This window comes from Aulostomus chinensis, chromosome 22, assembly GCF_037954235.1.
Source record: "Aulostomus chinensis isolate RoL2024-O1b breed Wild chromosome 22, RoL_Achi_v1.0, whole genome shotgun sequence".
In the NCBI taxonomy this organism is placed as follows: domain Eukaryota; kingdom Metazoa; phylum Chordata; class Actinopteri; order Syngnathiformes; family Aulostomidae; genus Aulostomus; species Aulostomus chinensis.
The window spans coordinates 793,542-815,903 of NC_141341.1; the positions used below are offsets into that span (position 1 = coordinate 793,542).

The 22,362-nt window shown below is 43.3% G+C and overlaps 1 protein-coding gene across 4 annotated transcripts in view; it reads right to left on the bottom strand.

The window, feature by feature from the left end:
- Nucleotides 1-22,362, bottom strand: part of LOC147240198 (zinc fingers and homeoboxes protein 2-like) — a 90,189-nt gene that overhangs the window by 13,025 nt on the left and 54,802 nt on the right. For all 4 annotated transcript variants that reach the window (XM_086192833.1, XM_086192832.1, XM_086192830.1 and 1 more), the window contains one exon: nucleotides 1,899-5,175. In XM_086192833.1, coding sequence (XP_086048959.1) covers nucleotides 1,899-4,855 — 2,957 coding nt within the window. In that variant the 5' untranslated portion in view covers nucleotides 4,856-5,175. The remainder of the gene's footprint in view (nucleotides 1-1,898; nucleotides 5,176-22,362) is intronic.

Consider the following 22,362-nt stretch of genomic DNA (forward strand, 5'->3'; position numbering starts at 1 on the left):
AACTTCTCTTTTCAGTTTAGCTGCTGTTAGCATCAGTCTCTGTTAGCTTCAAGCTAAATATACATGGCTGGTTCTTCCTGCAGTCTGGAGTCACTAAGAAGTGATGGAGGAGGGAGAACACCTGAGTGAGCTGAGTACTAAAGAGCTAAAACACAGAGGAAGATGGCAAAAATTATTTGTGAAACAATATAAAAAAAAACTTAAATATTTTATTATAACGGGCAGAAATGAATCATCCGTCTACTATAACTCATGAAAAGTTCATGGAAATGAATAAATCAGTTACAACAATCATAAAGGAGTCCATTCAACAACCCTTGGACCAAAAAACAACCAACCTTGAGGTTAACCCTTCAGTCCTATTTAACAACTGTCAGCCTTCAATCAATTTTAACATCATGTGTTGTAAATAAGAATGAAGAAAATGATTTTTATAAAATAACTTTGCAGTTGCTTCTTCTGCTATGAGATTTCAGAGAACCACCGGGAGCCGGAGAACTGGAGACTGCCGACCGTGCAGGTTCGCAGCGAGCCTGAACCCAGAGTTGTCTCTTGGGAGGAATAAAACATTCGCCCAAATTATTGTGGAGATATTGGTTTCATCCTAATGGCTGTGTTATTTGGCCAAAGATGTCCCAAGCTCCTGGAGCGGAAGGTAGACTAAATAAAGTCCTGCAAATTTGTAGGTTAATGTCCTGAAAACAATGTTAATAGAGCAGCTAGGAAGCGAGGGGGAACCGAGATTTATTCTGGGCACCACATACGGTGCCAGTCGTATTATAGAAAGTCAGTGACGACTAAGAGATTAAAAAGAGGCAAACTCTTTATGTGCAAAACAAGGATGTGTTCAATCTTTCGTAAAATAAATGGATTTGAATGAATTCTATTGTGGAACCACTCAAACTATAACTAAACCATCCAGTCCAGGTACCGAATAATCTGTGTAAACACCCGCAAGGGGTTGTCTCAGAATTACTACTAAACTGAAGCAACATTTGTAAAACATTACACTGGTAGTGACACAAATAAAAGTCACATTAAAAAAAGGTCTCTCCATGTTCCCCCTCTTCTCCTGTTGAGGGTGGTGGGGGTGGAGCCTATCCCAGCAGCCTTCCCCCTGGACAGGTCACCAGTCCATGGCAGGGCCAACACATAGAGACAGACAACCATTGGCTCTCCCAGCCACGCCTACGGTCAATTTAGAGTCTGGATTAACCTGGTCCCTCTTGATGTCTTTGGACTGTGGAGGAAGCTGGAGTACCAGAGAGAACCCAGCAGGAACAGGGAGAACATGGAGACTCACCCAGAAAGACCCCGTGCTGCAGCCGGGGCTCCACCCACAACCTTCTTGCTGGGGGCCACAGGGAGGACCACTGCTCCACCGGGCGCCTTAATTTAATTAATTGTTTTTACTGATGTATAGTAGTACTGCATTACTACTGCCAGAAGGTGGCAGTAATGCTCATAAACACTTTCTGTTGCAAGCAGCAAACACAAAAGAAGAACACATTGCCATAAGCAAAACTTTCCGCCTACTCGAAGGAAGGAAAGTGCGTTAATAACCATCTAGAATTAGAAACAAATACCAAATATTATTTTTGCTTGCAATGCATTTTGTTGATACAAAGCAGACCCAACTTGAGACATAAATTGTGTAATACCTCGTTTCCACAGACAGGTGTTTGGGGCTGGTAAATCTGTTCACACTGCTCTACTCTATTTCCTGTGGAAACCTCCGGGTCATTTGAGGTGCTTGCAAAGCTGAAAAGATGTAACTTTTGCACAGAGTATTTGGATAGACTGTGGACAGCTAACAGGCTGACATTGTACTAAATTACTCCAGACCTCCGTATGAAGCAGTGAGGGGTAAAACCTGACGTATCCAATGTTGACATTACCTGCTAGCAAAGTGGTCTTGGAAATCCTCGTGCTGCTGACTGCTGAGGCTGTTAGCGCGCTGCTCCATTAGCCAGCCCAGCTCGACCTCCAAAACCTTGCTGCCTTTATTTGTCACGACTCCTTCCTGGCAGTGCTGAATAAAGCTGGAGGGAATAGATTTCAGGGAGCACAAGGGTGGCCCCTGCCCTCCGTTCACACCATTGTTAAAATGTTCTGTCAGCTCCATGCTGCCACCGTGCAGCACTGACCGACTGTCATTAAACCACCGGGTAAGGTCAGCACGTGCCAGTCCTGTCCGACCTTCCAGTTGGCTTAACTCCTCAGGGGAAGGCCACCGGGTTTGAGCAAAATTGTCCTTGAGGAGCGCCAGGAATCGGCTGTCTGGAGGCACTGAGCAGGAGTTGGGGTTGGGAGCGGAGGGTGCAGTGGAGCCAGGGGCAATGATGGGAAGGGTATGGGAAGCTGGAGGAGGGCTTTTAAGATGGCCCATTCCAGCGCTTGGTTTATGAATCCCATTTAGCTGCAGGGTCTGATGTTGGTGCTGATGTAGCCGTTTCTCAGGCGTTGCTGGAGTGCTGCCGGCACTTGTCCTTTTAGTGCCCATAGAGTTGAGAAGAGCTAGCTCCAGGTTGTCACGGAGTGCACGTCGCTCCACAAACCAGCTGTCGATTTCCTGGTGAGACAGGTGAGTGGTGGCTGCCAAGTTCTCCACATCGCCATGGGTGGGAAAGCTGTTCTTCAAGAAGTTCTCTTCCAAGACCTTCAGCTGTTCCGCTGTCTTTCCTTTCATTCTCTCCAGTAGAGGAAACTGGGTCAACACTGAGGACTTTTGGTGGAAATCTAACTTTGCTGCTGCTGGCAGCTCACCGCTATCCAAACGAATGATTCCATTGTTGTGAACAAGAGGCGAATGATCGTTGGACCACTTGCCATCTGTGCGAGATGTCCCATTGGCCTCTATGAGGGGCGCGAGGACCCGGTCTCCCCTAGTAGGAAAGTTGGCTTTCAGCTCCACGCTGTGCTTCTCAGCCACTTTGCTGCTATCCAAGGGGAGTCCATGAATCTGTGATGGAGCTTTAGTCGGAGTGTGAACAGACTGAATGATAGGAGGCCTCCTAATCTGTGGGGTGATGAGTGGAGGGGAGCTGGTGAGCTTCAGATCGGAGGCGGTGTAGGGGTAGGTGTTTGGGTGCTTCTCTTTGGGCATGACAGATGACGTAAGTGGGATAAGTAAAGAGTTTTTAAATGGAGGTGCAAAGATAGGTGGAGGAGCTATCATGGGCCTCGTTAAGGATTCTGGGAATACTATGGAGGGCAGCGACACCAGAGGCTTGGTTTTGGTGTTTCCCAACACTGACAGGCTCTTCCCTTTGGAGGATGAAGATGAAGGTGATGACGACAACGATGGCGGTGGCATCAAAGGCACAGCAGCTGATGACCTCTTCATCTCTGTGGTAATTGCTACTGGTCTCTTCATCTCCATGGGAACAGGAGGTGGAGCCATTGGGTGGCGATCTTTATGAGGGGGTGGGGGAGGAGCCATGATGCCTTTGTCTTTAGGGTCGCCTGGATTGGGGGCGACTGCCATGACAGGCCGCTTGGACTCCGGGCCGAATGCTGCTGTTGGATGTGTTGACAGGCAGCGTTTAAGGCTGGAACCAGTGACAACTCCAGCAGGAGGGTTTGCGGAGCTGAAGCCGTTGGACGTGGCTGTCCGAACTCGAGTTAGATGTTCAACAGTGGTGTGGACGACGGGCTGCTGGGAGGCTTTGGCAGATGGCTGAGAGACGGGACTCGAAGGCAGGACAGAAAATGTGTGATGGGCAGGAGGGATGGAGCCATTGAACATCTTCTTCCTGGCCTCCTCCACCTCCTCCGGGGACCAGGTGATGCCCTGCTTCAGCCTCTGGGTCGTAAACCAGACTTTGATCTGTTCTTCAGGATGCTTGGAGGCCGCCGTCAGCCATGACAGTTCGGCATGCGTCGGGTAAGGAAACTTGTTAAAGGAGGTGATCAATGTCAGGTTGTCGTCTAGGGACGGGTTATATTTGGTGGTGTTCAAAGGAACGGCTATTTTTGGTACAGAGTTAAAGTTGGGCGGCCGCTGAAGCATCGGGGTGACATGAGAGAGCCCTTGGAGGATAGCAGGTTCTGGGATGATGACCGTTCCGTTGATGTTCAGTGCCGTGATTTGATCCTTCTGGATCAAGCCATCCAGCTGTCTCTTCAGCTCGCTACCTTGATGGAGCATCCTGATGGCGTCGGGGTTTTTCACGGTGGTCGATATACACGGTGGAAACACAGAACTGATGTCACCGTCATCCTGCTCGTTTGTCACCTCACATTCAGCTGAATTGTCTTTGCCTTCGATTGTCTGCTCCAAGACGGTCTGATTGTTCATTTTCATCCTCTTGAACTTGAAGTTTGTCTCACCCGGGTGCTCGCTTTCATTGTGCTCTGTGAGCAAGTCAAACTTCTTGGTGTTGAAGTTGCAGACGGCACAGAGGTACAACGGATTGAGGATGACATTAGGGTGACTTGAGTCCACGTGCTCCTTAAAGTCACTCAGGTTTTGAGTCACAAATGGACAATATTTGCACTCGTAGCCTCTGGACTGCTTCCTCTGGGATTCCGGGTCTGATTCCCCATCCTTGTCCTCTCTGGCTTCCACATCGTCCACGACGGGAAGCTGCTCTTTCTCACCTGACTGCTCATTTTGTTTTGAAGGTTCAAGATTCTGGTTTTCAATGTCTAAACTTTGCTGGTCTGGATTGTCTGAATTCTCTGGTTCTGCAGTTTCTTTTGCAGATTCAGAAATTTCAGACTGTTCTTTTTCTGTCACATTGTCCTCCGCCAACATTTCCATGTCCATGACCTCTTCTGGGTCATCTTGCTCCTCTGGTGGATCACTGACCCTGACCATGCAGGGGGTGGAGGACTTTCTTCGACTGGACATGATGGTGGTTGCTGGTGATGATTGTGGTGCTGGTTTTGCTGATTGAGCTGAAGAGATTGTAGTTTGTTGCTGCTGCTGCTGACCCAGGACTTCAGCGTATGGGTTTTAAGCGTGCCTTACATAGGAGGACTGGAGCTGATGTTTGTGGATAGTGGTCGCTGGTTGGAGGAGGAGTCTCCAGCGTGGAAGAGGGAGGGAAAGAACCGGCTGATAGTGCCGGCCCAGGTCCGGTTTTGCAGTGGCGTGTCCCGCTCACTGACAGTGTCAGCTGCAGATCTGGGCGTCATAGGAGGGCATCACAGATAGCAGCGGCGTTCAAGCTGAGTGGAAACAAACAGAGAAAATAACAAGTTAATTTTGTTTGTGCTCAGCGAGCTCAGCTACAGCGGCACGGGAAAAACAGAGAAAACGGTAGAAAACAGAGAGAAGTCATGTTGACGTTTGTGTGAATTCATCCAGAACAAGACAAAGAAAATGCATGATGGGCCCCAGCAGAAGAGGAAAGATGTGTAATTAGCAGCAAATGGGAAAACTATTATTTTGGTTGAAGCTTCCTATTCATTAGAGACCAGAACGACGCCGCAATAACGGCTGCAGCAGTCACAGGCATGCTTGCTCTGACTCAAATATATCAGCAATACGACAAAATGATGTGTGTTGTGGATAATAGAAAACTATATTTGTAATTACATATACACGTACATGGATACACACATATATGTGTGTATACACATATATACATATACACACATATGTATATATACATATACACACACGTATATATATATATATATACATATATACATACACACATATGTATATACACATATACACACGTATATATATATATACATATATACATACACACACACATATATGTGTGTATGTATTATATATATATATATACGTGTATATGTGTTTATATATATATATACACACATACATAAACACATATATGTATATATACATATACACACGTATATATATAAGTGTGTTCATATATACACATATATATGTGTGTATATATGTGTGTATATATACACATACATATACACACATATGTATATATACACATACATATACACACATATGTATATATACACATACATATACACACATATGTATATATACACATATACACACATATGTATATATACATATATACACACATATGTATATATACATATATACACACATATGTATATATACATATATACACACATATGTATATATACATATATACACACACATATATGTATATATACACACACACGTATATATATAAATATATATATATATATAAATATATGTGTGTGTATATATGTATATATACATATATGTGTGTGTATATATGTATATATACACACACACACATATGTATATATACACACACACGTATATATATATATATATATATATATACGTGTGTGTGTATATATGTATATATACACACACATATATGTATATATACACACACACACACACGTATATATATATATACGTGTGTGTGTATATATGTATATATACATATATGTGTGTGTATATATATATATATACAATGGGGGAAATAAGTATTGAACGCATTAACTTTTTTGTCATTACATTTATTTCCAAAGATGCAATTCATGTGACATTTCTTCCAGACACTGGTGTGAACTCAAATAATCCACACATGAAAAGAAATCACAACATTCAAATCCATAAAGAATGATTATGTGGAATCATGTGCAACAACACAGGAACAAAGTATTGAACACACTACCTGAGACTGGTTTAAGACTTTGTGGAGAAGCCTTTGTTGGCAATGACAGCTTCCAGACGCCTCTTGTATGTATTAACTACTCGCCAACACTGCTCAGGTGGGATTTTTGCCCATTCCTCCGCACAGATTGTCTTTAAATCTTGAATATTCTTTGGTGCCCTCTGGTGAACCTTTTTCTTGAGTTCTTTCCACAAATGTTCAATCGGATTTAAGTCAGGTGATCGACTGGGCCATTCTAACACATTGATTTTCTTATTTTTAAACCATTGGAGAGTCAACTTTGCCATGTGCTTCGGATCGCTGTCCCGTTGAAAGGTCCAGCCTCGTCTCATCTTCATCATCCTGGTGGATGGCAGCAGGTTCATCTCAAGAATTTGCCGATAGATGTTTCCATTCATTGCTCCTCCAATTATATGAAGTCTGCCAGTACCAGGAGATGAGAAACAACCCCATGCCGTGATGTTCCACCAAACTTCACTGTTCCTATTGTGTTATTTGGGGGATGTGCAGTGCCATTTCTCCTCCAAACATGGTGTGTAGTATGACAGCCAAAAAGTTCAACTTTGGTCTGGTCTGACCAGACAACGTTCTCCCAGTATTCCACAGGCTTATCCAGATGCTGTTTAGCAAACTTCAAACCAGCTTCAACATGCCTTTTTTTGAGGAATGGAATCTTGCGGGCTGAGCGTCCATAGAGGCCATGGCGGTGGAGTGCATTGCCTATCGTTTTCTCTGTAACACTTGTACCTGCTGCCTCCATGTCTTTCTGGAGCGCTTTCCGGGTGGTCCTTGGCTCTTTGAGAACTCTTCTGACCATCTTTCTGACCCCCTGGTCAGAAATCTTGCGAGGAGCTCCTGTGCGTGGCCTGTTGATGATAAGGTGATGCTTCTTCCACTTGCGGATAATAGCCCCAACGGTGCTTGCTGGAATACAAAGATGCTTGGAGATAAGTCTGGAACCAGTTCCATTCTGATGCTGAGCAACAATCAGGTTGCGAAGGTCTTGAGAGAGCTCCTTGCTTTTACCCATCATGAGATGTGTCTTGTTTGACCACTTGGTGAAAAAACAACCTGTTTATAGGGCCATCAATCAGCACTCACCCAGCTGATGTTGGTCTGCACTTATAGGAAGTACAAAGACTAATTACTTTCAGATTTGAGATGGTACGGTGCCTTTCCTTGCCAAACTATGCAGCTTTCCCATGGTGTGTTCAATACTTTGTTCCTGTGTTATTGCACATGATTCCACATAATCATTATTTATGGATTTGAATGTTGTGATTTCTTTTCATGTGTGGATTATTTGAGTTCATACCAGTGTCTGGAAGAAATGTCACATGAATTGCATCTTTGGAAATAAATGTAATGACAAAAAAGATAATGCGTTCAATACTTATTTCCCCCAGTGTATATACATATATATACACACATATATGTATATATACATATATACACACACATATATGTATATATACATATATACACACACACACACGTATATATATATATATATACGTGTGTATGTATAGATATACATACGTGTGTATGTGTATATATATACATACGTGTATGTATGTATATATACATACGTGTGTATGTATGTATATATATGTATATATGTATATGTATGTATATATGTATGTATATATGTATGTATATATGTATATATATATATATATATATATATATATATACATATATATATATATATATATATATATATATATATATATATATATACATACACACATATTCACACCTGAAAACTTGTATCTACACACAAACATTATGACTAAAAACACTGCATGTTTGCCAAAGTTTGATAAAAACTTGGTATTTTGTTTTTTATTATGAAATAATAACCTGCTTCATAAACACTGTGTGTGTGTGTTTGCTTTCACCACATCCATGTTAGATTAAAATTATAAAAAAAAAAACGTCTGCTACATTATCATTAGTCTATAATTATGAGTGTATACTTATTAGGAAAATATCAAGATGACATCTTTGTGAGGAATCGATTAAGCGACTGACACAAGGACTATGTTTATTTACAGTGATTACACTGGAATTCACAGGATTCTATCAACAGCAGCTATTGACAGCACACAAATTAATAACTATAATTTGTTAAAATAAGAAGAAAAATATGTAAAAGTGGGAAAACATTAAATGTTTTTGTTACATCATTAAACAGTTGTCATGACGAAGTACTGAAGCCAGGAACTTCAGGAGTCGATCCAGGAAACAAAAACAACCAACAAAACTATGAACAGAGGAACAGAAAATATTTCCTTGTTCCAGCATCTGAATTGTTGAATTTTCTATCACTTTAAATTAAAAATCTTAATTATTCAATAACCAAAGGCATTAAACACCGTCTTGGGGAATCTGGGAAACTCAGATTTCCATACATACTAAAATATGAAGTAATTAATGAGTCACTGACATCATCAGCAGCTGAAAAACATTGGAAAGAAATAATTCAGATTGAAAATGAATAATAAGATGAGGCTACAGTACAAAACAGGAAACAAAGGACACAGTCGGACGGACAGCATCCGTCCATCCTGACAGATGCACCTCCACAGACGTGAACATGAGACGACAACATTTACAGGCACACGCGCTGCTGCTTCGTCTGGGTTTACTCGTTTGTATTGAGGTGAATATCATCTCTGAATAATTCACAATGATTCCATCCCCAGCGCAGAGAATCATTGTTGAACTGCCTCCTCTGCACTTCTTTGTCATACATTTATGGTAATTACATTTGATGCATCATAGCAAGAAAATCGATTGTATAGTTGATCCTGGCCCCTCATGTTGGCTGCGGTCAGGAGCGACCTCACCCTTCGCAGCTCTGACGGCTGTCATTTCGGGTGTTAACATTTCTTGTCATTCTGCCTCGTTACAAACCCACGTGTGAGGAGTGAACATATTTTAGCTGATGAACTAAAATATCCATCAAGGGGAGAAACACGTCGATACATAGATCGACAGAAACAAAATGTCTGACTGAAGGTTTCAGACTTTCTCGCCTCCACGTCGAGAGGCACATCGAGGCCAGACGCACAAAATAAAGCGAATGTGACAGGAAACTGTGAGTAAGACGCTGCACCTGAAACTGACAAAGAAGCGAAGAGCCACTTAATCAGGACACTGTGTTCCGGGCCAATCACATGCAAATACAATAAACTGAAGAGTCCACAGCAAGTACAAAAGACAAAAAAGTCTCTAAACTCCAAACCGCATTAAAAAGACATTAAGCGTCTTTCAAAGACAACTTCACAGGATAATTACCCTGTAATCATGTCACAAGTGAGACGGGCGATGAGATCTCCTGACGGCCATCAGCCTCACAATGGAAGCAGGAGCAGGAGTTAAAACAGATGGACGCTAGCAGAGAGCGAAGACGGGTACGAATGGACATGGAGGGAGAGCAAGAAATGGACAGAAGCAGGTAAAAGACGTGAGGGCCGCAGAGGGGGAGCGGCATAAAAGCCAGGAAGATAAAGGGAGAGAGCCTCAAAAGTTCCAAAGCGATGAAAGACAAGAGGCACAAAGCAGAAGATGCTTTAACTAGGCCAGGAAAGGAGAGGAGGAGGAGGAGGAGGAGGACCGGAAGAGGCAGGAAAACAGAGAAGACGGATGAAAAAGAAAGAAGGAGAGAAAAAGTTTAGTGAAACAAAAACTTGAAATATGATAAAAAAAACCCAAAACAATAAAATCATCATTGAAAAGGCATCCTGACCATTTGGGGGAAACAAAAAGCATTTGCCAGGAAAATCGAGAGTATTTCAACATTTAATTAGCATTGGGCAAGCTGTTATCCGTCCCCAGCGTCCCTTAAAGTTGGACATATTTCATGCTTTCACTGCCTTGATCATGTTTTCATCACCGGCACAGGAGACATTTTATATTTTCAGACATTGCAGAGCTCCGTTGGAATTATTTAACTGTGTAATGGGACCCAACTAATCTTGTGTTGCTACAAGCCAAGCAGTTGCGTTGATTTAATATTATTATTATTGAATACTTTGACCAATGAGAACTCCTCCAGGAGGGAGGATGGATGCCAACAGCAGCTGACACAAGACATTCAAATGCAATAAACAACACAAAACACATGGCCTCCTCCTGGAGCCACGCAGGGCAAACTGGAACCCACGTCTAAATGAGATGTTTAGGAACGGTTCTTCCCGAGCAGAACGGTTCCTCGGACGACCTGCGGGTCGCCTTCACTCTCAGACCACAGATGAAGTCATTTGCTGATGATTCTCAACGTGACATGTACGAGTACTTGGTACCAGGGTGACCTGGTTGGCATGGTAACTATTCCACAAACACAGGTTTTGTTGTTTCCTGTCTGAGTGACGCAAGTGAACAAAGAGCTTAACTTGCTGTAAGCGACATCACGCAAATAAAAACCAGTCTGAAGTTCCAGGGACTTGGAAACCAGCGTTACTCACGGAAGCAAATGGGAATCAAACCGCAGTCTGGTGTTCCACAGGGTGTCCTGGGACGGACCGATCACCCTGTGATTTTCTTTTGAGGATGTTTTGGGCCAGGACGCCAGATATGGAATCATTGCTTCATCTCCAGGCTCCGCCCTCGTCTCCCAGCCTTCTCCAGAACCACCATCTAGAACGGATGAGTGGTTCCATCCATCCCTGGCCACTTGTCTTGGCTCCTAAGCTCCATTCTTCTGTGCCCAGGTGACCCATCTCAGTTCCTGGGTCTCTAAGTCTCCATGAGAAGGGAGCAGGAAGTCCCTTGAATTTAGGTGTTGGCTTCTTCATCTCCTTAGTTTCTCTTTCCTGATCTAAAATCCTCCAGTAAATAATGACCCTGGGGGTCCACCCTCCATGCTCTCATGCAGGTGATGCTGGTATCAGGACCAATCCAGGTCTTTCAGATGTGATTGGCAGGAGACACAAACCCACTTACAGAAATCTTGAACCTTTTCCAAAAAGTTGTTCTCTGTCAGGCAAGAGAGGAAGTCGGTAAGAGATAAAACAAGAGGAAGAAGAAAAGAGAGTAGGAGGAGATGAAGGGAGGACAGTGTGCATAGGAAGAGGTGGAGGAGACGTAAAGAAGACGCTCAGATCCAGCAAGAGAGAGTGGGAGGGCAGAAACATTAGACCGAGAGATGGAGCGCGAAACTACAGAGGGAGACACAAGAGATGAGAGGAGGGAAAGCGAAGAGGGTCGGAGGCGTGGAGGAGCTGCAGGCCGAAGCCTTCACTCAAGCGGCTTCATGTCCACCGCCAGCGACGGGAAGAAGGAGGGAAAGGAGAGGAAACGCAGCCGTGGTGTTTTACCGCATCGCTGAATGGGCCTTGAGGACTCAGGGCCAACGTCTGAGGACCAGAGTCACCAGACTCTCGGCAGCATCCTCCAAGTGATTCCTGCAGTACTTTTGAACAGTGGATTGATGTAGCGTGGCAGTTCTCTCCAATTATGGAGAAAATAATTAAATGGCTGCCATGACAACTGTGATTTGCAAATTAGAAGAAACTGAAATTGTTAATTTCGAGAGACGAGTTTGGTTAGTTTTTTCATGATCTCATGCTTTCATCAACCAGCACCAATAATGTTGGAAGGATGGAATCACGCTGGCTCCAGAGTTCTACTTGTGATGAGGAAATGGGTCTGCTGAAGCGGGAAGTGCGGGAAGTCTAGATGATCGTTGTTATTGTTATTAATCAGTCCCTCCAGGAATTCGTGATGTTAAGATCGCAACTATTAATGCAAACTCGGGCAATCCCCACGAATTTTGCACGCCCAGCAATTTTATCCAATCACCGCGACTTTAATCCAACTTTGACCAATCGCAGCGCTCCGTCTTTTTATGTCACCTGTGACGTCGTCATTTACACTTCCTGTTTCTTCTGCCGAACGCGCTGACTTGTGTGAGAAGGAAATCTGTCACATTTGCCAACCAAAATCAGTGCTAAGGACGGTGCTCCTCAGTCCCCAAACTGCACAGGGGAGTGCTGGTGAACCGTTTCACTCCCATGCAGGAACACAAACCAACGGAGAGTCTCGGAGTTACAGGATTTGTTTTACATTTGTTATTTTTCCCTGCAGCGTTTCATTTTGTGATGACAGCTCAAAACACAGGCTTTGAATCATGAAGACGTACACAGACATTTTGGTTTATGTGAGGAGGGGGGCTGAGGGTTCCTTTAGGTTCTCCTGTTCTGTTGATGTGAAGTAGAAGCACTCAGGTGAAAATACTGGGAATCTGCATGTTTTCAATTTCATCCATCCATCCACCCATCATCCATCCACCCATCATCCATCCACCCATCATCCATCCACCCACCCATCCATCCATCCATCCACCCATCATCCATCCACCCATCATCCATCCACCCATCCATCCATCCACCCACCCATCCATCCATCCATCCACCCATCATCCATCCACCCACCCATCCATCCATCCATCCACCCATCATCCATCCATCCACCCATCATCCATCCATCCACCCATCCACCCATCATCCATCCACCCATCCATCCATCCACCCACCCATCCATCCATCCATCCACCCATCATCCATCCATCCACCCATCCATCCACCCACCCATCCATCCATCCACCCATCAGCCATCCATCCACCCATCAGCCATCCATCCACCCATCATCCATCCATCCACCCATCAGCCATCCATCATCCACCCATTAGCCATCCATCATCCACCCATCATCCATCCATCCACCCATCATCCATCCATCCACCCATCAGCCATCCATCATCCACCCATCATCCATCCATCCACCCATCAGCCATCCATCATCCACCCATCAGCCATCCATCATCCACTCATCATCCATCCATCCACCCATCATCCATCCATCACCCATCCATCATCCATCCACCCACCCATCCACCCATCATCCATCCATCATCCATCAGCCATCCATCCATCCACCCACCAGTAGTACCAGAGAGAACCCACGCAGGAACAGGGAGAACATGCAGACTCACACGGAAAGACCCCATGGTTTAAAGTTGCCAAGTTTCAAGGAACTGAGAAATTATTTTATTCAGTGAGGACTGAGTTGTCACTGAGAGAGTGTTGTTCTGGATGGGGATACATTCTCCCAGTGCACAATTGGAATATGAAAATTTAAAGTTTCATCATTAATCAACAATTTTAAGGTGCTTTTGCAAAAAAAGAAAAAGAAAAAAATTAAAAAACATTGCAACTTTTGTTGCAACTTTTCACAGAAGCTGTGGCAAAATCAGGCATTTTAGGCCGCAACAATCATAAAAAAGTGCCACTAAATCCTGGAGGGACTGGATAAATACTAGTGTCACTCATTCTAGGAGTAGAAGCAGTAACAGGAGCAGTAGGTTTGTCAGAGCTGTTCTGAGACTGAAGAGTTCTGACCAGAACTCACGCAATTATGTTGCTCGCTTGTTGTTAGCAGCTAAGCTAAACTAAGCTAAGCTAAGCCCTTCTGTGTTGCATGTTTGCATACTTCACTTTTAGAATTTCAACGTTTCCATCATCTTCTCCTGATGTCAAAATATGTCCATGGAAGCCTGGCAGGTAAAGACTGACAACAAAAACTACTCCATTGTTACTACTCCATACTATTACTATTCTGTACGATTACTACTCCATACTATTACTATTCTGTACGATTACTACTCCATACTATTACTATTCTGTACGATTACTACTCCATACTATTACTATTCTGTACGATTACTACTCCATACTATTACTATTCTGTACGATTACTACTCCATACTATTACTATTCTGTACGATTACTACTCCATACTATTACTATTCTGTACTATTACTACTCCATACTATTACTATTCTGTACTATTACTACTCCATACTATTACTATTCTGTACGATTACTACTCCATACTATTACTATTCTGTACGATTACTACTCCATACTATTACTATTCTGTACGATTACTACTCCATACTATTACTATTCTGTACGATTACTACTCCATACTATTACTATTCTGTACTATTACTACTCCATACTATTACTATTCTGTACTATTACTACTCCATACTATTACTATTCTGTACGATTACTACTCCATACTATTACTATTCTGTACGATTACTACTCCATACTATTACTATTCTGTACTATTACTACTCCATACTATTACTATTCTGTACGATTACTACTCCATACTATTACTATTCTGTACGATTACTACTCCATACTATTACTATTCTGTACTATTACTACTCCATACTATTACTATTCTGTACTATTACTACTCCATACTATTACTATTCTGTACGATTACTACTCCATACTATTACTATTCTGTACGATTACTACTCCATACTATTACTATTCTGTACTATTACTACTCCATACTATTACTATTCTGTACTATTACTACTGCATACTATTACTATTCTATACTATTACTATTCTGTACTATTACTATTCAATAATATTACTTGTCTGTACTATTACTACTCTGTACTATTACGAATCAATACTATTACTACTCTGTACTATTACTAGTCTGTACTATTACTACTCTGTACTATTACTATTCAATAATATTACTTGTCTGTACTATTACTACTCTGTACTATTACTATTCAATAATATTACTAGTCTGTACTATTACTAGTCTGTACTATTACTACTCTGTACTATTACTATTCAATAATATTACTTGTCTGTACTATTACTATTCAATCATATTACTTGTCTGTACTATTACTACTCTGTACCATGACTACTCTGTACTATTACTATTCAATAATATTACTTGTCTGTACTATTACTACTCTGTACTATTACTAATCTGTAGTATTACTATTCAATAATATTACTTGTCTGTACTATTACTACTCTGTACCATTACTAGTCTGTACTATTACTACTCTGTACTATTACTCTTCAATAATATTACTTGTCTGTACTATTACTATTCAATAATATTACTTGTCTGTACTATTACTACTCTGTAGTATTACTACTCTGTACTATTACTATTCAATAATATTACTTGTCTGTACTATTACTACTCTGTACTATTACTAATCTGTACTATTACTATTCAATAATATTACTTGTCTGTACTATTACTACTCTGTACCATTACTACTCTGTACTATTACTATTCAATAATATTACTTGTCTGTACTATTATTACTCTGTACTATTACTAATCTGTACTATTACTATTCAATAATATTACTTGTCTGTACTATTACTACTCTGTACCATTACTAGTCTGTACTATTACTACTCTGTACTATTACTATTCAATAATATTACTTGCCTGTACTATTACTACTCTGTACTATTACTACTCTGTAGTATTACTACTCTGTACTATTACTACTCTGTACTATTACTATTCAATATTACTCGTCTGTACTATTACTACTCTGTAGTATTACTACTCTGTTGTATTACTACTCTGTACTATTACTATTCAATAATATTACTTGTCTGTACTATTACTACTCTGTACTATTACTACTCTGTACTATTACTAGTCTGTACTATTACTAGTCTGTACTATTACTATTCAATAATATTACTTGTCTGTACTATTACTATTCAATAATATTACTTGTCTGTACTATTACTACTCTGTAGTATTAGCACTCTGTACTATTACTATTCAATAATATTACTTGTCTGTACTTTTACTACTCTGTACTATTACTATTCAATAATATTATTTGTCTGTACTATTACTACTCTGTACTATTACTACTCTGTACTATTACTATTCAATAATATTACTTGTCTGTACTATTACTACTCTGTACTATTACTATTCAATAATATTACTTGCCTGTACTATTACTACTCTGTACTATTACTATTCAATATTACTCGTCTGTACTATTACTACTCTGTAGTATTACTACTCTGTACTATTACTACTCTGTACTATTACTATTCAATATTACTTGTCTGTACTATTACTACTCTGTACTATTACTACTCTGTACTATTACTATTCAATATTACTCGTCTGTACTATTCCTACTCTGTACTATTACTACTCTGTACTATTACTACTCTGTAGTATTACTACTCTGTACTATTACTATTCAATATTACTTGTCTGTACTATTACTACTCTGTACTATTACTACTCTGTACTATTACTATTCAATATTACTTGTCTGTACTATTCCTACTCTGTACTATTACTACTCTGTACTATTACTACTCTGTAGTATTACTACTCTGTACTATTACTATTCAATATTACTTGTCTGTACTATTCCTACTCTGTACTATTACTACTCTGTACTATTACTACTCTGTAGTATTACTACTCTGTACTATTCAATATTACTCGTCTGTACTATTCCTACTCTGTACTATTACTACTCTGTACTATTACTACTCTGTACTATTACTATTCAATATTACTTGTCTGTACTATTCCTACTCTGTACTATTACTACTCTGTACTATTACTACTCTGTACTATTACTATTCAATATTACTTGTCTGTACTATTCCTACTCTGTACTATTACTACTCTGTAGTATTACTACTCTGTAGTATTACTACTCTGCAGTATTACTACTCTGTACTATTACTATTCAATATTACTCGTCTGTACTATTCCTACTCTGTACTATTACTACTCTGTACTATTACTACTCTGTACTATTACTATTCAATATTACTTGTCTGTACTATTCCTACTCTGTACTATTACTACTCTGTAGTATTACTACTCTGCAGTATTACTACTCTGCAGTATTACTACTCTGTACTATTACTATTCAATATTACTCGTCTGTACTATTCCTACTCTGTACTATTACTACTCTGTAGTATTACTACTCTGTACTATTACTACTCTGTACTATTACTACTCTGTACTATTACTACGCTGTACTATTACTACTCTGTACTATTACTACTCTGTACTATTGCTACTCTGTAGTATTACTACGCTGTACTATTACTAGTAGCATGCTCTCACTCAGCAGCTCCACCTGGAGCACCACCCAACCAAGGTTCAGTCCAGAATTCCTCCTCTACAACCACATTCACACTAGGATGTGACATCAAAACTTGCCGGTGAAAGTGACACCGGCGTAACTGGAGTGGGCCGGCAGGGTGAGGCGGCGTCCACTGCAGGTTTGACACAACACTGACGAGGAGAAAAATAGCACATTTTCACCTCCGTCAAGGGCAAGCGAAGCATCAGGCCAACCACAAAGCATCGCTCCGTCTCTCCGCCTCGCGAGTGTCACAGCAAACAAGGGCAAGCAGAGAGAAGGGTGTCGGAGAAGGAGACCAAAATAAGGTAATGAGGAGATATCTGGGGAAATGAGATGATAAATTGGGAGGAGGGAAGGCAGAGAACAAGGAGCCAAGTGTGCTAGTAGGAGGGGTTAAAGATGGTTTATTAGAACAAGGACAAACTGGAGGAACACTGTCGTCACATTCGTCTTCTTCCTTAAAGGAACACGCCAACTTTTTGGGAAAGTCTCTTAACCTGTCCTGTCGGGAGTTGAGATGCGTGCTAGTTAGCTTAGCACAATGAATGGTAGTGGGTGGGATGTGTTAGCATCGCGTTAGAAGAGCGACTGCTGCTACTTATCACAAGGAGGAGGAGGAGGAGGATTCCTGCTGGACACCCCAGCATTCTAGACCTGAGCAAGCTGATGCTAACCCTCCCCACCCACTACCAGTCACTGTGCTAAGCTAACTAGCCTTGGTCTCAGCTCCCTAGAGGAGGGTCTGTCTTCTGGTCTGACCCTAGGGATGATGGGCAAAAAGTGACGTTCAGTAAAAGTGGGCGTGGTCTTCTAAGTGCTGACTTAACTTCATCCTGGTTCCAATAAATCGGAACTCCAAAACAGTTGGCAAGGTTCCATGAACCCGAGACCTCATCAAGTGTTTCACTGGGTCAATAAATCAACAGGACGTCAGGCTACTTTTCTTAAAGGAAATAAAGGTGAATTCATTTCCTAAACCCCCCCCCCCCCCATAATGCTGCATATTAAACTGTGTGTGTGTGTGTGTGTGTGTGTGTGTGTGTGGATGCTAAATGATTGATCAAAGGGTGCCTTTGTGTGGCACCTGGATGCATCATTAACACAGCTGGTAGTGTGACCCGGCTCCTCAGAGAGCGCCAGGCTATTTCCAGCAGCTTCCTCCACAGCTTATAGAGATCCAGATCTCGCAGGGTTACATAAGAGTTCTGAGAAACCTGCTGAGAGGACGTCATGACCAGTTTTACCTCAGGTTGTGTTTGCTGGCCCTTTTACAGAAGGATAGAATTTTTGCCAGCAACTGCAGTCATAGGAACCAAAAGCCTTCAGCCTCCTGAACCTCTAGCGCCACCTTTGTCCTTCCCGTGTAATGAACACAGTCAGATACTAAAGAACACCACAATGGACACTCATCCCCAGACCCCCCTTCAGGATAAATGTCCCACCTCTATGACAAGTAAACAGTATCCACAGGTTTGCTTAGTCCTAAACATACTGGACATTTCAAAGAACCAGTAACAGATGCTGGTTCAGTACCAGCTGAGTTATCGTTCAACCGCCATTTTTAAGATGGCTTCTTATGGCAGGGGTACGTCGTGAAGCAGAACATCAACAAAGATCAGAACCCAAAGTGGAGGACAACACCCAGCTAGTCAAATGCTGGTGCAGTAGGTGAGGTTGTAGGTGTAGGTGGGGGTGGAGGTGTGGTGGATGTAGGTGGAGGTGTACGTGTGGTAGGTGGGGGTGGAGGTGTGGTGGATGTAGGTGGAGGTGTACGTGTGGTAGGTGGGGGTGGAGGTGTGGTGGATGTAGGTGGAGGTGTACGTGTGGTAGGTGGGGGTGGAGGTGTGGTGGATGTAGGTGGAGGTGTACGTGTGGTAGGTGGGGGTGGAGGTGTGGTGGATGTAGGTGGAGGTGTACGTGTGGTAGGTGGGGGTGGAGGTGTGGTGGATGTAGGTGTGGTAGGTGGAGGTGGAGGTGTGGTAGGTGGAGGTGGAGGTGTGGTAGGTGGGGGTGGAGGTGTGGTGGATGTAGGTGGAGGTGTACGTGTGGTAGGTGGGGGTGGAGGTGTGGTGGATGTAGGTGGAGGTGTACGTGTGGTAGGTGGGGGTGGAGGTGTGGTGGATGTAGGTGGAGGTGTACGTGTGGTAGGTGGGGGTGGAGGTGTGGTGGATGTAGGTGGAGGTGTACATGTGGTAGGTGGGGGTGGAGGTGTGGTGGATGTAGGTGGAGGTGTACGTGTGGTAGGTGGGGGTGGAGGTGTGGTGGATGTAGGTGGAGGTGTACGTGTGGTAGGTGGGGGTGGAGGTGTGGTGGATGTAGGTGTGGTAGGTGGAGGTGGAGGTGTGGTAGGTGGGGGTGGAGGTGTGGTGGATGTAGGTGGAGGTGTACGTGTGGTAGGTGGGGGTGGAGGTGTGGTGGATGTAGGTGGAGGTGTACGTGTGGTAGGTGGGGGTGGAGGTGTGGTGGATGTAGGTGGAGGTGTACATGTGGTAGGTGGGGGTGGAGGTGTGGTGGATGTAGGTGGAGGTGTACGTGTGGTAGGTGGGGGTGGAGGTGTGGTGGATGTAGGTGGAGGTGTACGTGTGGTAGGTGGGGGTGGAGGTGTGGTGGATGTAGGTGTGGTAGGTGGAGGTGGAGGTGTGGTAGGTGGGGGTGGAGGTGTGGTGGATGTAGGTGGAGGTGTACGTGTGGTAGGTGGGGGTGGAGGTGTGGTGGATGTAGGTGGAGGTGTACGTGTGGTAGGTGGGGGTGGAGGTGTGGTGGATGTAGGTGGAGGTGTACGTGTGGTAGGTGGGGGTGGAGGTGTGGTGGATGTAGGTGGAGGTGTACGTGTGGTAGGTGGGGGTGGAGGTGTGGTGGATGTAGGTGTGGTAGGTGGAGGTGGAGGTGCTGCTTCCAGCTCTGTTTATTTCTAACACCATCCTGGATGAAACAAAACAAGGATTCAGGTCTCGGTGCGTGAGGCTTGTGAGGTCACCGGTCCGTTGACATCAAAGCTTCTCATTGGCAGGGAACTCGCGGCGACGTGGCCAAACTCTCGCTTCATCTCAAGGTCGAGATGGCAAAGCTGAATTAGAGTGGCAGCCATCAATCACTCGACCCTCGGTCACCTCCTCGCCGGCGTCTGAGTTCACCAGGGGAGGAGCTTAGAGGCTCTCAGAACGAGTTCACATCTGCTGTGACGGATGTTCTCGTCTCTTAAATTATTAAACCGTGGGTGGAGTTTGGCTCAGACCTCCATGTCCTCTGACCAAATAAAGGCACACCCCCTTTATGGCGTTCTTGACACCAGATTTCCTAATCACTTATCAGGTTTTATGAGGACGTGTGTCCGCCTCCATGTCCCGTCTGATTTCGTCTAACAGCGAGGGTTCGTCCTGGCCCTCGCCACCCTCTCACATCAATATGAGACACGACGGCGGCGGACCAGCCCGTCACGTGATCAGAGGAGTCAAAGCGTCCTTGATTAGGAGACCAAACCCCAAATGTGTGTGTGTGTGTGTGTGTGTGTGTGTGTGTGTGAACAGGTGATCCTGCTGCTAGGAGGGTGGTCAGTCCCCTCCTATGAGCCTGAGCCTGAGACAAAGGTGTGAATTTTAACTCTAATCAAATTCCTTCCTGACACCTTGATCACCACGCGGACCCCCCGGGGTGGGGTCAGGTGACCCACGCGTGTCAGCACAGGATCCGCATCTAAATCTGTCATTAGGGATCCATTTATAATTCATGGGCTTCTCCAAAGTCTCTGGTAACAAAATGAATTTGATCACTTTGTGTTTTAAATATCAGACGACATCGTGAATAAATCAGCCTATCAGACACCAGCAAAAACAACAACAACAGGATGTGACATCAGCACCTATCGATCCTCACTTCCTGACACAAACCTGTAGGTCAACACACGCGATGCCTAGATGAGCTTCTCAGTTTCATCTGACATTTGAATAAACACCAGCTGAAGCGAGTGTGTGACGCCGCATGCAACCGTTCTGATGATGAAATGATAATCAAGTCAATTCTTGTTCATAATTCACCTGCAGTCGGGCGGCGCCGAGGTGGCGCTCGACTACGCCGCCACACCAATCAGGTTTCACACACTGTGTTTGGGGTCAAGCAGCCAATTTGGACCAATCAGAGCTACCCCCCCCCCACACGCACACTCACGATGTATGACTATCCATGATGAGACACACACACGAAATGCTTATGACCTCCAGCTGTCAACACACACACACTCACACACACACATGCACGCGTGCGCCTGACATTCTATCAATTCTCCCTCGGCAAGCTGTCGGCCCACCGCGACCATGAAATATGAATGAAACACAATTAGCAGCTTTAAAGAACTTCATCAAGGCCGAGGCCTCCGTCCAAACCCCCCCCAACCCCCGATGCGCGCGCACGCTCACACACACACACACACACACACACACACACACACACACACACACACACACACACACACACACACACACACACAGACTAGCTAACAATCAGAAAATAAATAACTCGCCGACCTTGAACAGAGTGACAAACATCTATCAGCGCAGAAATAAATAATTATACCTCTCAATGGCTCAAATTTGGTTCTTTTTAAAATTTATTTAAAAACCATTTTTTTCGTCTCAGAGCACGCCGCTTTGCCCTCGCCAGTCCCTCGCCATCCTTCCATCCTAAAATTTAATGGATGCAGTGACTCATTAAAAAGTGAAGGGGGGGGGAAGGGGGCAAAAAAA